This window comes from Corvus brachyrhynchos, unplaced genomic scaffold (assembly GCF_000691975.1).
Source record: "Corvus brachyrhynchos isolate BGI_N302 unplaced genomic scaffold, ASM69197v1 scaffold14, whole genome shotgun sequence".
Taxonomy (NCBI): domain Eukaryota; kingdom Metazoa; phylum Chordata; class Aves; order Passeriformes; family Corvidae; genus Corvus; species Corvus brachyrhynchos.
In genome coordinates, this window is record NW_008239110.1 from 16,315,584 (window position 1) to 16,329,891 (window position 14,308).

The window sequence follows — 14,308 nt, forward strand, 5'->3', positions numbered from 1 at the left end:
CTGGAAATTGTTTTTTGTATTTCATCATATAAGACTGTATTTTCATCTAAGTGGAAGCTGTCAAAAGTTGAATCTTATATTAGGTTGTACTGTCAATATGGGTCATTCCTGTGCTTTAGACAGCTACACTATTAGTGTGTGCTTGAATTGCTTATATTTCATCTGTATATTTTCAGTTGGGTAAATAATGGCCCTTAGTCTGATTGGTGTTCAATCTTCAAACATAGAAAACATCAGCAAATAGCAGTAATTACGTTTTCCCTGATAGACTGGATTTAGCCTTAGAACTTAAGAAAAGGAGTACTGAGAACTGATTTCTTCAGCAGTAGGGCACTTGATTTTTCCCTCTGAATCAAGTTATCATCCAACTAAAAGGAATTTGATACATATATGTGTGTTGGTATAGCATGTTTATAGTATATGTATGTACCTAGTTCGTGCACAACTTCTAATTTATATTCCTAGTTTGATATTTGACCAAGGTTTGAGTTTGGTTGAGGTAACCTTTCAAGAACAAAAGGAAATTGTTCCATGGTTTAATATTCACTTTTCTTCAGTTACTTTTTGGCTCTCTTACTGACTAGCTAACTTTAGTTAGTTTTTTGAATCATGTTGACCAGAGCAACTGATCTACTTGTCAATATTACTTTAGGAAGTAAATGCTTAAAATCTACTTCATTGCAGTTTTTGAGTTTAATTATATAAGGTTCTGTTACAACCTCTACACCTTGTATTTTTTTAGTTGAAAACATATTTAGATCTAAGTCACAACATATTTCTAAATAAAAATCCAAAATGTAGCTTTAATAGAATCACAGAACCTAGAATCATTTATGTTGGAAAGGACCTCTTATCCAACCTTTAACCTAACACTGCCAAGTCCACCACTAAACAATTCCTTAAGTGCCACATCTACACATATTTTAAATGCCTGCAGGGATGGTGACTACCACTTTTTGGGGCAGTCCATTCCAATGTTTGACAACCCTTTCTCTGAAGAAACTTTTCCATAATATCCAATCTGTGGTGCAATCTGAGGCCTTTTCTTCTTGTCATAGTATGCATGGACTAAGTTTATCAGCTGTCCCATTTTTGCTAAAGTGTAAGCCACCTACACAGAAGTCGTTCTCTCCTACTTTTTATTTAAGATGTAAATAAAAGTTTCCAATTATTGAAGGTAAGGTTTTTTCCTTCTAAAATCTTTATTTTTGTAGGTACTGCCAGATAACCCAAATCCATGCCAGCCGTGTTCCTGTGATCCAAATGGGTCTTTAAATGATACTTGTGTCAAGGATGAGAAACATATGGAAGGAGGTAAGATCCCTCAAATACAGGCATATTAAAGATGAAGATCAGCAATGGTCAAAGAAAAGCTGAATCACATTTTTGATATCTTTAACAAGAAAAAAAAAAAAGGGTTGATTTTGGTTTGTTGTGGGTTTTTTAAAATTTTACTCATGCAAACAGTAATCCAATGGCATGGTTTTTTTTTTTTTTTTTTTATCTCTTTGTTTTTTTTTTTTTTTTTTGAAACTCATATTCCCAATTTGCTGAGGCTTCTTTCAGATTCATGGCTGGGAAACTTGTGTATGTTTGGAAGAATATTCCCAGTGGAAAATATTGAAGAATTTTGGCATTAAAATTAAAGAGCTTTCTTCTTTTACAGAGATTACAACTCATGCAACAATAATGTTTTAATATATTTTAATATATTTTCCTATCTAAGCATATTTCCATTTGAAATCTAAAAATTATTCTTGAAAGGTATTTATTTGCTTTCTGTATTATTCATATAGGATAGCAAGATGCTTACCATAGCTCTGCAAAAGCTGTGTTCACAAAGACAATAAACTGTTAATTGGGCTTTGAAAACAATGAATTGCCATACTTTTTGGTTCTTTCATTGTAAAACATCTGAAAATATTGTAGGAAGATAACAAAACTCTAGGTCAGTTCTTAAGAGGTGTATAAATTGGGCTAATTACAACCTATTGATGAGATGTAGCAATCCTTTACAATAGAGATCAATAGAACATAAAAGCACCATGGCAGAGATGCAAAGACAGGGCCCAAAGGTATAAAATCTATGTAATAACCATGTACTGATTGCATCAGTTCAATAAAATGATACTGATTTACTGTCCCAGTGATATCTCTGGTGGGTTGATCTTGGCTGGCTGCAGCTGTCCACCCAGCCACTCTCTCACTGCCGTTCTCGGCAGGACAGGGGCAGAACATAAGATGAGGCAGCTCATGGGCCAAAGTAAAGACCAGGAAATCATTTGCCAATTATTGTCCTGGGCAAAATAGACTTTACTTGGGTAAAATTAATTTACCTTATTACCAATTGAAATAGATTCAGATAGTGATAAGCAAAGACAAAAATTAAAAATACTCCTCTTCCCCCACCTTCTTTTTTTTTTCCCTCCAGACTCAACCTCACTTCTTTATTCCAGACTCCTCCTCTATCTCCTCCCTCACTACCACAAGTGATGGTGAGCAGGAGTCATAACAGTGGTCATAACAGTTCCTTCTGACACTTCTTCCTCCTCACACTTTTCCCCAGCTCCAGGGTGGGTGTTTTCCATGGGCCTACATCACGAAAAAAATTTCTCTGCCAGTGGTTCTCCATGGGATGTAGTTCCTTCAAGAAACATCCAACTTTTCCTTCATGGGCTGGAGTGTGGATATCTGCTCCAGCCTAGAGCTGCAGAAGTATATCTGCTCTGGAGCTTCTCCTTCCCCTTCTCCATTCTCTGACCTGGCTGGCTGAGGTGCTTAGCTGTGCACCCTGTTGGGACCTGGCTGTGTCTGGCACAGAGCAGCCCCGTTCTTTTTCTCGCAGAGGCTCCTCTGCAGCCCTCTCCCCACTGCCAGCATCTGGGCATGGATACCCAGAGCAGTGAGAGACAGTACGAGCAGAAAAGAGGATGAATCCCAAAGCTGGCAAAAACACAGCAAGACTCTGCAATGTCTGTACCAAGCCTGTGGGTGAGATTAAACAGGTTACAGATGACAGTGCAACAAAAGAACCTCTCAGATTGTGATTTTGAGATGGGGAATGATTAATTCAAAAAAATGTGATGTCCCACTTGCATGTTATGCAGCTGCTTGCTCTCTCACTCCTGTCGCTGCTGCAGTCTCTCTTTTCACACCTTTGCTGGCCCCTGGTGTGGGTCATCCTCCTCGGGCCTGGCAGCTGATCAGCACTTAACAGGCTGACAGCTCCTCTCTCACAAGAAGAGGGAAGCAAAAAGATAGAGACATTTTTCCATCTTCTTTGATTGTCAGTAATGGTGTCCTTAGGAGCTCTCAAAATGTCTTATGCATCTGAGCATTCAACAGATCTAAACCATCTCAAAGTTGCTTTCTAAATCTGCTTACACTTTTTAAATCTGACAAGGTGGTACCATGCTTTGACACCTTGTTATGTCTCCTTCTGCCTTTTTAGTGCTCTGATCTTCTTTCTGGCAAATTCTTCTCTTGCCTCATTTTTGAATCTCTCTAAGAAGAGAATTAAAACTCCTGTTTGGAACATTAACTGTGTCTTTCTAGAAAATCAAGAAACATGTCATGCTAACATGTTGAAGATAACATCTCCAAAATTGGATTATCTTTTAATGTTTTGCCACCTTTTACTTTTATTGCAAGTAGACAGTCCTGCACATCTGGCCCCAGGCATTCCAAGAAACTGTTGAATGCTTTAGTTTCTCCAGTACAAAGAACCAGAGTTCTTTTGTTCTCCTCACAAAATGAAAACTCTCATCTTTTTCTGTCCTGACTGTAACCAGCTTCTCCTCATCTTCCTGAAACTTAACTCATGCTGATGCAGTTGGTTGGAGGCCTGTTGCTTTTGAGCATGTTAGAGTATTCTTAATTTCTGTTGAATCAGCTGTTTGTAACACATGAATTAATTTTTTTCATTTACTCCTTTTAAAAACCCATTGATGTCTTCTGTTTCCAAGTTATTTACTGTATAGCTTATTGTGTGTTTGAACACATATGTGACAAGCATGAATGTTTAGGTAACTACCATCATATATTGAATTCCCTCCCCAAAGTAGTCCATGCATTTGTTCTCAGTTGTCTGTGTCGTGCCCAGTCTTGGAAGTCTAGTGACAAGTGGACACTGCACTGTCTAGACAATGGCCAGAGGATAATTTTGATATATATATTTATCTTATTATTTGCCTATTTTAAGACCTCAACAACAAAAATAAGCCAGCTCTACAAATATCTGGGCGTCATAGCTATTCTGCCTGCAATGGTCTTGTTCTTTGCTCTTTGTTCTTACTGTTAATTTGCGTTTGTTTTTACTTCTTGTACTAAATAAGGTTCCGACACATTAGGAAAACTGTTTACTTCTTGCACATTACGTTTGTTTATAGTTCTTGAACCAGTCACGTATTTGTGACTGTAATGCCTTATTCAACAAAAAAGACACAATAATGCCAGTTGAAAGGAAAAGCCTTTCTAGTATTTCTTTTAAGAAAAGATTGTTGTGGTAACAGAAGTGGTTGTTTTAGAATCATGAGTGAGTCTGGATACAACTTTTAGCCAAAAACTATTCTGAAAGCAGATCACTTCTTCCCTTTTTTCCTCTCTCACATTTGTGTACACTGATAAAATTCTTCTTGCTGCATACTGCTCACCCTGCGTAGCAGTTGGGTTTGAAGCACTGGTGAGTGTTCATAAAGGAAAGGCTGGAAAGCAGGATCTGTCTGAAGGAATCTATCTATTCACTAGTGAACCAGAAGGAACACTCTGGGTGGGTTGAAATACATCTTAGGAGTTGCTGGCTAGTTGTTTGAGGATAAATTATTTGCTTGGTGTAGGATGGGAATATGCTTTTTAAATGTGTGTTAAGTAAATGCTTTGAGAAAGTAAAAGACATTAAACTACAATGGAAATACGATAGTAAGGAATATCACTGGGGATATAATCTTCTGAACAGTTCTAAAGTAAAATAAAGCTGGAGCTGTACATTCTGTGTTCTTGAGTACAGTAGGTAAGCAGCAATTAAAATGGAAAATTGTAGCAAATACTATAATAACTGTGGTGCATTGATGAAATGCATCAGGAGGATTTAAATAACTGCATCCTGTAGTCATAATCAGGTTTTGCTAGATAAGAGCAGGGCATAGAGAAGCTGCTTTTTAATGTAGCATTCATTGTTTCAGGAAAGAAAAAAATCTTGTTGTATATTAAGTGTGTATAATTTCCATTTTGATCAGCATAGTATAACTTTGTCCTCATGTGTCTCAGTCAATATTCTAGAATCAAATATTACTATTCTAGCTTGTAAAGTGTAGTTTTGGTTTTGAGTCTTCAAGAATGCTTTTAAAATATTCTTTCACGGCAATCCTATATCGTATGTTAGTGAGCAATATAAAAAAGAGGACTTGGGATCAATCATAAAATAAACTGATGAAAAAGCCTCTAGGTTTGGTAACTGCAAGGCAATAATTTTAAAACTGAACTTTTCCACCTGTATTCAATTCATCCTAATAATAGCTAAACTTGACCATTGCCGATATTGCAGTTTTCCATACAGAAGTGAAGGTCCAACCATTTAGAACTACTCTCAACTCCAGTAATTAGGGTTTTCTCCGTGAATCAGTACTCTTATTTCAAGCTCTAATGGCTAGATTTTAACAAATAGCCATTTTACTTGGCTTTTAAGCACCTGCAAGAACTGAGAGGTTTGGAACCTGGAAGAGTTTTGTGGCTCAGTCTTCAGGGCATGCTATCATTTTTTCTCCTATTCCTTCTTTATGTACAATATAATGCCAATGACAGATGTTTATTTTTGCTGAAAAGTGTCCTCAGACATTTTAGGATAAGTAAGATCTAGACATCTTGATCTTTATTCAGGCTTTGTAGTACTTTGCGCAGCAAGCAGTCCCACTGACTCCCATGAAATTATTTTTGAAATCTATATGCTGTTGAACAGGAGTGAAAATGACAGGAGGCCAGTCTTAGGATCGCAGGGTTTTTTAAGGGTCTGGTGCATGCTTTTGCACGCATTTATTTTTGTGCAGTTTTGAAAGACTGCTAGGCTAGGTAAAAACTAACTGGTAAAACTCATATTTCAAGATGACTCATCCGCTAGGGTGCATTTTCAAAGCCCCTGTATGCTGAAAGGACAGAAACTGATAATATGCAGGGAGAAAATAGGGAATAATAATATCTGCATCAAATAAAGCCCCATTCAAACAAGACCTATGAAGTCATAGATCGAAAGCAAAAGATGTCCTTCTTCTGAAATACCAGTTAATTACAACAGAAATGAGGCAGACCTGAAACATCTGTCCTAAACTGAAATTTAGTTAGACTGTTGGCATAATGTACATTAAAGATGCACTACAGCAGCCTCATCAAAAATAACCAGTGGACACTGCGAGGAATTTACATGCCGTGTAACACAGGGAGAGCTGAGATCTCGCAAGGGCTGTAAATGAAAGAAGGCATGGAGCCAAATCAAGTACACAGAGTAACTGTATCAGCAAGCGTGAGAGCTGGAAGAGTGTATGACACGTAGCAGTCTCCTGCCTTCCTCTCTCTCATGTGGAGTGTGAGGTGTGCTGATAAGTGCTCTGCTGAGGTTATCCATACCTCTGACTGCTGTGTAAGAATGGGGCAGGCCGGGCTGGTGACAGTAGAGTTTTCAATAACTGCATAGAATGGAAGAGCAGGAGAAGGGATGGTTCTTGTTGGGGAGCTAAAAAAAAATGGACAAAGTGGGCAATGGAGGAGAGACTGTAGATTTAAATGACCATTTGGGAGTTCCATACTGAGACATGTAATTGAATTTGAGCTTGCTGAGACTTCATTTGTGAGATATCAGTTCCTGAAGCTTTCAAATGAGATGGGCTCACATCTAAAGAGTAGACTTGCCTGTCTTTTACTGCGAACCCTGGAGTATAGCTGGGTATTTTCATCTGGAAGGAACAAAAGTTTCTCTGTTCCAGATTGTCCAGTTAGGATGTATTGACCCAGATTACAGGAGCTTGTGGCCTGCTGTGCTGTGGGGCCTTGATGGTAGCTGTTTGAGAGGAGAATAACTCAGAAATTTGAGAATCAGCTGAGCCAAAGGCATCAAAACCCATGGAGCACATCACTTTGAGATAGTAAGTAACAGAAATTTCATGCACTGAAATTCTGTATATAATTAGGACAGATCAAGAAGGTGACAGTCATTAATGATGTGCTACAGGAGATCAAAGAGGCTGCAAGGTTAGAGTAGACAGATTGAATTTCACCTCTGTATAGATTAATAGATAATGTAATTTAAGACTCCTGTAGGTGGCTGCTTCTTCAAATAGCTAGTTAGAGAAGCCATAAAAAGGAGAAGCACCTCTGGATTTATGCATGAGGGACTGTTTTAAAACTCTCCTCCTGAATGGCAGTCAAATTCAACATTCTTGTAGGAATGAGAAAGCCTCCCTGAAAAACAACTTAATCAAAACAAGGAAACCTATAAAAGGAAAATAAAAATGAACAATCCAAGACTGCTAATGGCAAGCTTAGGGTTTATAGACTGCATATTAGACATTCAGAGAAGATGCATTTCTCTGGTTCAAAATTATTCAAGCAATGCCATTAAGCTAAAAAAATCTATTTAAACAATAAAAAGAAACTCACTGAAAATCAGGAGTTATTTCCAACTGAGGATAATAGAAAAGAATATAAATTGTGACAGATTCTAGAAAGTCACTCTTAATAATAAGTACACATATTTCAAGGAATAATTTACAAAATACATAGATATTGCTAAGAAGTCCTTATTCAGATAAATCAGAATCAGACTGCTAGAGATGCAAATGCAGTAGGAGTTAAATATGGCTTAGGTGTAATCAAGATATAAATGGACACCTCAAGAAAGAAAGGGACACAGCAGAAAAGCTATAATAATTCTTTTTAACAGTGAATGGAGTAGCTCAGGGAATTTCCCACTTGGGAGTCTTTGTTCATGGGGACAAGTCAGAAGAACTGCCTCAAACAGAAGTGTCAGGTTTAAAGCAAGCTGATAATGCAGAATCAAAATTTGTCAGGCATGTAGCATATTTATCCATGGCTTCAGGATGAATTGAGTAGTTGAAAATTGAGTTGCTTGAGGCATTATATATAGCTTATAATATTTTTAAAAACAGAAATTAATTTTAAATAGACACTGTTTATCCAAAAGAAAGACAGAGTGTTCCAAGAAACTAGAATCAGGAAGTCTGGTTTCTGTTCCAAGCAAATCACATACAATAAATGATTTATACCATTTCTGAAATGTGGCAAAAATGGGCAAAACTCAAGACCAGGGGTTTTATGTAGAGGACAGTCTGCCTTATAAATATGTTTGAAAGATTAAATGAATATGTGAACAAAGGCTCATTTGATTAATATTGTATTTTGATTTTCAAAAGGTTTTGACAAGATCTTTTACCAAAATCCACAAAAGAAAGTGTAATAGTATAAGGAGAAAAGGTTCTTTCATGGCTTAGTACTTGGTTGAAAGACTAAATGGACCATTTTCACAGTGATGATCAATATGAACCGTTGGAAATATTCATATTTAACCTGGAGAAGGGATGAGTAGGAAGGTGACAAAGTTAGCAAGTACAAAATCTTTCAGCATAGAAAAATGAAAGAACTGCAAAATGTTCAGAAGGATTTCAAGATAGTCAGTGGCTGGGTAGTAAAATAAATGATGAATTTTTGTAGCAATTACAGAAAAAGTAGAACACTGAGAAAAGTAGTTCTACTTGTACAGTGATTACAGTGATTTCTGAATTAGGCACTACGGGTTGTGAAACAGCTCTTGGAATTACCTCGGACTGTGCCTCAGGTCTGTCAACTCAGTTGTGTCTCAGCCGTGGTCAAAAACATCAACAGGGCCTAAGGAAATGTGACTGTTTTTTAAAAAACAACTGAAAAAAAATCATCAGAAAAACCAACCAAACCAGTCTACACTATGCACTCCCTTCTTAAGAAATTTATTAGAACTGGAAACAGTGCAGAGAAGAACAGAGGTTTTTGGCCACACCAAGCAGTTTCTCTGTAGAGGTATTGAGTAGGTTTAGGAATTTGTGGCATATGAAATAAAAATGTCATGTAGGATATGAGAGGTATATTGAAATCACAGATGACATGGATAAAGTGAATGGTTACTTGCTCTTTTCTATGATATGACTATTAGATGGCAGTAAACAGAGATTTAACACACATCAGTGTGTTTTCCTTCACACTATACAAGGCTAAATGTGGAACTCCCTGCTAGGGAGCCTTATGGATTCTGAAAGTAAAAGCATGTTGAAAGGTCTTTAGATGAATATAATGGAAGAGAAGGTTTTCAGGGACTGTTAGATCCAAGGAAGCAGGGATAAGTTTCAATTTTCAAGATTTCTAATACGCAGATTTCTGGAAGCTCAGAATTCAAATCACTGTATACATGCCCTATTCTTACATTGTTCATTCTTACATCTCTCTCAGATGACTCTGAGTTAAATAGATGGTGGTGTGAGCAACAGTAAACACCCTAGTGTTAAACCTACCAAAGGTGTTGCTTTGAGCACTGTAACACATATATCTGACAATAATAATGAAAAATGAAATATATCTCATGTTTTCTCCCTCTTCTCGTAGATTTGTTGCCTGGTTTCTGTCACTGCAAGACCGGCTATGCAGGAGAAAGCTGCAGTCAATGTGCCTTGGGTTATACAGGATATCCTGAGTGCCTGCCCTGCAACTGCTCCCTCGAGGGCAGTGAAAATGATGACCCCTGCATAGGTCCCTGCATCTGCAAGGTATGGATGTCAAATTCTTCTGAGCCATAGAAAGATATTGATGATACTGCAATTAATGCTCTTTTTTTTATGCCAGAGCATTCCACTGGTCTACCTAGCTCTGTTAGTATCTATGTTAGCCACTTCTCACAGAACACTTGTTCTTGGTCCTGTAATATCTTAGGTAGTCTTGTGTCATCTCAGAACTCACTGCAATCAACATAGTTACCTAGGAGCTTGCTGCCAGTCATACAAGTCCTTAGAAATCTGTAATGAACGGATACTTAAGAAATCTGTGCATCATTTGTTTCAAACTCCATCCTTATCTACTCAGAAATTATGTTTACAGTATTGTGGATTCTAAAAGTAACCCATAAATGTCACTCAAAAAGAGAAAATGAAGTGAACAGATGATCTATTAAAACAAGAAAGTTGCCTTTTAGGAGTACTCATTACTGATATATGGCATTCTTTCCTGCCTTAGGATGGTTGTTTAGAAATCTCTAATGTTTAAAAAACCAAAATCTATCCTTTCTGTAGGAAGCATTTCTTAATTTCTGGGAAGAATATTTAAGAGCGTTTTTCTCTGTGTGCCATTGTGTACCTCCATCAAACTATGTCTTGATATTATATTGAAATGAAAAGCATTTTAAAGCACATGTATCCACTTACAAAATACCTAGCTGTAAGAAAAGCTTTAGAAATGGTTGTGCTTTCTAAGTCACAGTCTAGTGAGTGACCATGAATATGCCCAAAGGACAGCTTACTGTACTGTGGATCAATTTTTCTGTACTGTACTTGTGGGAATTCCCTTCCAAAATTTCATTAACAGAATTAGTCACAAATGAGAATTTAAAAATACTTATATGACATCTTAAATACAGGAATGTGCAAAAAATGCTTCAATCTCATGCTGCGGACACACACAAAGCCCTGGTTTGACAGCTGAATAGCACTGAAATCTACTTAGAGAATTAACCTTATCCTCACTTTATGTAGCAGCCACGTGCTTTCTGTCAGAAATAAGATCATCAATATCACATTTCTAATTACTTAGCCATCAAGTCTAGAAGATTATAAAAGGGTGATTTTGCTGTGTTCTGGCTTGGAATTGAGCTTTGATGAAGGTGTATTATGCTAAATACCAGATAACTATTGCTTAATGACTCTTACAATGTTATTGAAGTAAAGCCATGACCTGTTAGTACACGCAGACCAAAATGAACAATTAAGGAATAGAAATAATTGTTCCTATTCCAGAGAGTTCTCATTATGTGCACTTTTCCCTCATTGTTCATCTTTTGTCTTCTTTGTGCTCCTCCAGTCCCTTTTTAAGTGCTTGTGGGAGAAAAATGATACTTTTTGTAGATAGCTGAGAGACAGATGCATACACATTTATTTTCACTAGCAATCTTCAAATTAAAATCAAAGCAGAGTATGGTCAAAGGGACACTGAAATCATCAGATTAGTTATGCTCCATATGAAGAATAAAGTGGGACGTCTGGTTAATAGCAGGTCTTAGGAAAAATGCTTCCCTTCTTTTAATCACATCTTTCAATTACCTATGATGAGCTGTAAATTTGCTAAAGATAGTTTTCTTGTAAAGGAAATAGCTGAAAAGCAGTTCTTACTGTAAGCAGCAAAATGCAACTAAGTGGGCGTTAGATTGTTATCTTTATCACATTAACTAGAGTAAACTAAAATACAGAACGGGGGGGCAACTATAAAGGCCTTTTTTCCTTAATTATTGCAACTTTATGAATGTATGTCGTCAAAGTCTCATCTGTGGATAGCTTAATACTGCACTGAAAAGTATTGAGAAATACATGGGGTTGCAGAAACATTGTTTTATTTGCTGAAGAATAGGTTAGATCTCCTTTCCAACTCTGATTTTTATTTATCTATTATTCACTGAATTTGCTGCCTACTCAATAGAATTCTATCGGTTTTACTCATAGATGATGTTTGTGACTGCAGAGTGGGCAACTTTGCATTTAAACACATTTGCTTTGGAGCTCTCTTTTTATTTTCCTTTTCCCACTCTGCATACACTAAGCATATCAACATGGTATGAAACTTTTGGGACTGGTGTTCGTAATTCTAGTTTCTTAAATAATGAGTGAGAGTATCTCTGTGCCCAGATGGTGCCCTCATTACTTTGCACATGAAGCATGAGTAACCAGTTGATTTTGACATACCTATGGCAGTAATATGAATTGATAAATCCCAAGATTTCTGGTGAAAGTGTAAAAATGCCAGTCTTGAGATTAATGAGATGTTGAAGTTAAATGTAATTGACTGATAACTTAAGAGTTTTATTAAAGACACTTGTGGTTTGTTTAATAGTCTCCATATTATTGAAGAGGAGTATAGAGCACAGCAGTAGAGACAGAGCAAAGATACTTTGCTACACATATTGTTACTGTAAAATTAGTGGTGAAAAACCTTACTACATTTTTATTGTATCTCCCTTTTTGCTGGTCATTGCCCCTTCCTGCACACTGTCTCTATTTTCTCTTGATTCATGCATTCTCTATCACTTTTCCCTATACCTCTACCTGCTTTGCCCTGCTTCTTCCATCTTGGCCACATCTTAACCAGGAGGCTATCAAATGGCTTTCAGTGAATTTACTTTGGAGCTGTGTATTTTGAGCTATCCTAGACTACACAGTGTAGGCAGGGTTTTTATGAGGTGTTCATTCTCCGCTGATGCTGAGCCAACAGATTGCTCCTGTGTGCATACCACAGAGAGCTGTCTCCAGGGTTAAAGAGAGTGTGCATAATACTTCTGAAAGGGGAAAAATTTCCTGAGCTATGTTGGAGAAAATACTGAATTACTAAGCCAGCACCATGTCATGAGCCTCTTGCAACATATTCCTTGTAGAAAACCTGGCTTTAATTTTGCCTATAGGACAAATTGATTTATAGCGTAAGATAGTGGGATTTAATGCACAACATGAGCTTTCTATGAAAAATATGATTACCAAATGCTAAGTTTAGAATAGCTCACGTATATTTAGTGCCTGTCTTTCTGCAGGGTACACGTTTGCAAACCTGGCTGCATGGCTGGCAAACACATGTGATAATGGAAAGAAGTACAGCCCTTTTAGCACTCATATATATCCTGAATTCAGATACTGATGACAGACCTCTAAAAAACTGATACTCTGAATGATTAGTATGACTACTGCTATGTACCGGTAGTTTGCATCAGTTGGATGTGCATGATTTTATCAGTCGTACCTACATACTGCTGTTGTAAAGGTCATAACATTGTGCCATACTTCCTTGCCCTCTGAGACTCTCAAGTGTAAAGGATATAAATTAGATTATTCCCTGAAATAAAGTATATCCATTCGTAGAGAAGAAAAATGACAACTCTTTAATGTCCAAATTTGTCCTTTTATTTACATGCAGCCACATAGTACCTTTTATTGTGTAAAGGATTTGCTACTAACATTCATAAATAAGGAAGTCTTTCCTATAAATGTCTTTAGAGGCCTCCTGAAGAGTAAAAAGCCAGTAATCTCTTAATTCTCATCTATGACAACTGAAGCAATACTCTAATGTGCCTTTCCAGGAACACGTTGAAGGAGAAAACTGTGATCGTTGCAAACCAGGTTTCTTCAATCTTCAGCAAAATAATCCCGAAGGCTGTGAGGAATGCTTCTGCTCTGGGAAAACAAACGTCTGCACTAACTCTCACTTTACCTACAGAAGTGTAAGAAAAAGAATACCACACCAGTACATATAATTGCTTTTGTGTGTTGTCACTGACCATTGTCACTGTGTTTCTTCTTATTAGAAGATCATGCATGTTCATTATGCCCCATGTGAGTTCATGTTCCTTATGGGTCCCTTCCAACTGGAGCTATTCTACAATTCTGTGATATTTTTCATCTGTCCAAAAGCAAATGTTTACAAGCTTTGTCTCTCTTCTTTGTGAGAAAGTTCTGAAATAGAGCAGTTAGAACAGTGAAAAGCACAAAAGAAGCTATAACAATAAAAAATGAAGCCACATGCATAAACACAGTCCTGGAACGTGCATGTATAACAACTCCTGAGTTAAATGCATCATATCCATAGGGCAACCTCTTTTCCAGGTAATTATTAAATTTCTAGACCTGAAGTAATTAAGAATTTTGAAACACTAAATGTACAGCACACAGCTTAAGTAAGAAAAAGGAATGCCTTGCAGGGGGCATTTTGAATGCATTTCTTTTGTATGCTGCATTCCTAGGAAAGGATGTGAGAGGGAGATGAACCTACTGTTCTTATTTGTACTGTAGAAAAATGTCTTTAGCCTGCAAATATACTATAAACTGTAAATTAGTTCTCAAAGCCCGGACACTGATTCCACTGAAACGGATGTATGCTACATATTCATGCCTGTAGATTGAGTTTGGGAAATGTATTCCAGGTCTACTAGCTCCTGATTTTGGCCATACTGTTTTGCTGGAAGTCTGCAAATAACATCATATATGTCTAGTGTTCTTATTTATGTGCCAGCAACTTGGGAAATTTTCCATTC

At 37.1% G+C, this 14,308-nt stretch overlaps 1 protein-coding gene across 3 annotated transcripts in view; it reads left to right on the plus strand.

Moving 5' to 3' along the window:
- The window catches only part of LAMA2 (laminin subunit alpha 2), a 263,456-nt gene that overhangs the window by 45,340 nt on the left and 203,808 nt on the right, over window positions 1–14,308 (plus strand). For all 3 annotated transcript variants that reach the window (XM_017739565.1, XM_017739567.1, XM_017739566.1), the window contains exons 8-10: window positions 1,215–1,314; window positions 9,637–9,797; window positions 13,358–13,498. In XM_017739565.1, coding sequence (XP_017595054.1) covers window positions 1,215–1,314; window positions 9,637–9,797; window positions 13,358–13,498 — 402 coding nt within the window. The remainder of the gene's footprint in view (window positions 1–1,214; window positions 1,315–9,636; window positions 9,798–13,357; window positions 13,499–14,308) is intronic.